The 3,737-nt window shown below is 39.5% G+C and overlaps 1 protein-coding gene across 1 annotated transcript; it reads right to left on the bottom strand.

The window, feature by feature from the left end:
- Positions 1-2,562: 2,562 nt before the first annotated feature.
- On the bottom strand, positions 2,563-3,304 carry LOC108678169 (caldesmon-like; the record flags this gene model as incomplete). Its single annotated transcript, XM_018166521.1, has 1 exon — positions 2,563-3,304. A coding segment is annotated over one exon (615 nt), but the record flags the coding sequence as incomplete, so codon positions are not given.
- Positions 3,305-3,737: the final 433 nt, after the last annotated feature.

The raw sequence follows: 3,737 nt of genomic DNA, 5'->3' as shown, positions 1-3,737 counted from the left end.
TAAATGGTGACACACTCTCTGGGCGTAGCACAGATATACCCTTATGCCGGGCCAAACTGTGTCAGGATGACCCATACAAAGGCAACAAGTGCATCGCTATTTGGACAAAATGTCATCATTTCTGTGAGTGTTCAGCCTACATTTTAAGTTCAGTATAACAGAAAAGTGAGTTTTTATTATCAATATTTTATTATTGGTAAAGATTACCTGACGAATAATTAAGACGCAGATTAAGCATTACAAGGAGAATAAAAAACAGTGATCGAATGGCTCGTATTAAATACAATGACTTAAATTGAACTAAAGTTTCAATTCGAATAATTTCATTTGATATGATTTCAATTCTGCGATGTTCAGAATCGGCGACAGGCCTACGGCCTAATAAACGCTGAACCCGCTATTTATTTATTTATTTAAAGAACAGATTTGGCTTCTAAAATCACAAAAATCATACATGTAAATGAGAAAAGTATTGTTGCCTAGCCTGAGTTAATAATTTCAATGCAATCAATCACACTTACAAATATCGTAATTTAAATTAAAATAAGCACATTATAACTTCGGACGACAGTTACACCAATAGCGAAGCATTAGTTGCTTCACGACAACGCATTTGTCCTGGAGGCACGTTTACGCGCCTCCGGACTTAGCATATAGTATTTGTACCTGAACCTGAAGACAGGGATTTGTTGACTAAGTTCGTGAAGGATAAGTAAGACTCCATCTTCATAACATATATAAATATAATATATTATAATATAATACAATATAATATAAAATTAAAGGGTAGAATAGAATAGAGGTGTCGTCACAGCAGTAATAGGCCCATGGCCTGTTACCAATTCTCTTACTTTTCATCACTTCTGTTCAGAGGAGATCTAAAAATCGGCCTTTTTAACATGGGCTTATATATGTAGGATCGTTTCAGTGTTCGCATGGAAAATGTGCCAATATATTAGAAATGTTGGGATAAATCTCTGGAACATCATAGTTTTATTTTAACATTAGACTCTATATAATATTTCAATATTCTTCCTTATTTGGAAATAATCCTAAAAAATTTCACTCGTTTAATGTTGTTTGTTGTAAAAACATTGTTATAAACTGACGTCTGACGTTTTTTTGGCTGCACCGTTTCAGAAAATGAATAAATGCTAAACTACAGAAAATTATATTCCAATTCAGGTTTTGTTGTCGCTCAAGGGTGGGCGAGTGGTTATGATCAGCAAAATTTGAGCAATGAGTTGTGGGTTCGCAACCTGCAAGCAGTTGTGAAATTTCTAGTTGAGATCGGCAAGGTTATTCCGATCTCTAATCTTACATTTCTACACAAGTATATACAAGTGTATATAATAATAGCGGGTTCAGCGTTTATTAGGCCGTTTAAAATGTCGACGATCCTAAACATTGCGAACATTCACAGTTTGTTGCAATCTCGAACACGCAACTCACTGCTTCAATTTTGCTTTGCTTAACCGCCCGGCTTCATTGCTGATTCTGGCCATAAACTGTCGCAGGTAGCTGAGATCGAACCAATACCTCTCTACCACAATCTTGGTACTCTAAACTATAGCCACTGGGCCATCCTGTTTAAATATATTTTTATATACTGATATATTTATCGTTTTCCAGGAGAGAGAGGGTCGTGAAAGGAAGACATCACGGGGAAAATGTGAACGAAATATAACGCTACATCGCAGAGCAAATTACAGCCAAGATGCCGGACCTGAAATTTTCCTACGAGTGATGTTCCAGAATAGAATAGAAGTGTCGGCACTGAAGTACAGTGTTCGCATAACGGTTAAACGAATTTTTCGTGACTTGATTCACAAGGGATCCAGCCTTATGAACCCGTGGTCCGTAAGGTGCTAGGCATGTTAAGACTGAACATATGCTCCTGCATAGCTTCGTCAAGTCGGTTCTTGAAGGCGTTCATACGCGGAGCGTCAACGATTTCAACTCCGTTATAATGATAACCATGAAAATTCAATCACAATTTATTTAATTAGGCTCCACCGATCTAATATTATAACTTTATTATCATGAGATCGGGAGGTCCGGGTATATTAGCACGAATAGTATAATTCCATACAATTGTTAGTTAGTCATTGCAATCATAATATAAGGATTAGATAATATATTATCATAATAATTATTGCTTGTTAATCACCATATAAGTAATTCACACTCCTTAACATAACATTTTTTAAAGTTTGNGTGCAGCTGTCTCTTATACACATCTAGATGTGTATAAGAGACAGCATGGTATCGTTGCGTGGTGTAAATATATAAAAGTTGAGAACTAACGCAGATCGCTCGCATGTAATCCTCTTACATAAAGAGAAGTGTAATAAATCTGAATCACCATTTTTCACACCTGGTGAGTCTTCCAGAAAAAATAAATCTCCTAACCCTCCTCTGAATGCGCATAAATTAGGAGAAAGTCGAACTTTGCTTTAAAGTGTCATTTGCAAAATATTGATCCCACCTTGCTTCATTTCATCCGACGAAACAAATCTTTCAAATGAAGTTATCATTGTTTTTACTGTTTATCCTTTACTCGCTTGCTTGGCATATAACGAGCGTGACCTCTCATCGCGATCATGGGAACTACTGCGAAGGCCTGCGTTGGGAAGCTGTAGCGGAAATTTAGTCCGCTGAAGTCCCTCCTACTTCCTTACCGACTTCATCAGCGAAAAAGCCCCGTGAAAGGCGTGAGGATAATTCGGCCAGCAACTTCAAGAACATCCAAAACTCCTTCCAATGTGGATTTCTCTTCAACCTCTTCCGCCTTTGCTCGTTCTGCAGCCTTTGCTCGTTCAAAGGCGCGTTCTTTCGCCTCTAGTCGTTCTGCCGCCTTTGCTAGTTCAAAGGCGCGTTCTTCCGCCTTTGCTCGTTCTTCCGCCTCTGCTCGTTCTTCCGCCTTTGCTCGTTCTTCAGCCTTTGCTCGTTCAAAGGCGCGTTCTTTCGCCTCTAGTCGTTCTGCCGCCTTTGCTAGTTCAAAGGCGCGTTCTTCCGCCTTTGCTCGTTCTGCCGCCTTTTCTCGTTCAAAGGCGCGTTCTTCCGCCTTTGCTCGTTCTTCCGCCTTTGCTCGTTCTTCCGCCTTTGCTCGTTCTTCCGCCTTTGCTCGTTCTTCCGCCTTTGCTCGTTCTGCCGCCTTTGCACGTTCAAAGGCGAGTTCTTCCGCCTTTACTCGTTCTGCCGCCTTTGCTAGTTCAACGGCGCGTTCTTCCGCCTTTGCTCGTTCTGCCGCCTTTGCTTGTTCAAAGGCGCGTTCTTCCGCCTTTGCTCGTTCTTCCGCCTTCTGGAAAAAATGTTGCTCATTATAATTACCACGTCATTCACTTCCTTCGGTCAATTTTTTGGACCACAGTTATTGAAGTATTTTGAAATATCGTGAAAATTAAAGGGATATTATTCATGAGAACACGTTCGGGCTTTGCAATGCTACTCTCATAAAAACAATGAAACCTTAGATAGCTACAAATATATGGAAGAGTTGATAAATTCCTATTCGAACTAGATTGTCGCGAAGCTTTTCACGTATAATTCTGCTGTAAATTAAGATTGTAGAGATAAATGATAGCGAGGAGACAGCATTATGGAGGTAGAGGATGACAATCTCGGAGCAGATAACTCAAGTAGACGGTGTGCTAGCAACAAAAGAATGGAAGTCGTTACTGATGCACCTAAACTGCAAATAGTGATTTCTGATCGAGTGTTGATTATTTCCATAT

The sequence above is a fragment of the Hyalella azteca genome, unplaced genomic scaffold, assembly GCF_000764305.2.
Source record: "Hyalella azteca isolate HAZT.00-mixed unplaced genomic scaffold, Hazt_2.0.2 contig2554, whole genome shotgun sequence".
Classification (NCBI taxonomy): Eukaryota; Metazoa; Arthropoda; class Malacostraca; order Amphipoda; family Hyalellidae; genus Hyalella; species Hyalella azteca.
This window is presented reverse-complemented; position numbering and strand designations above follow the sequence as displayed.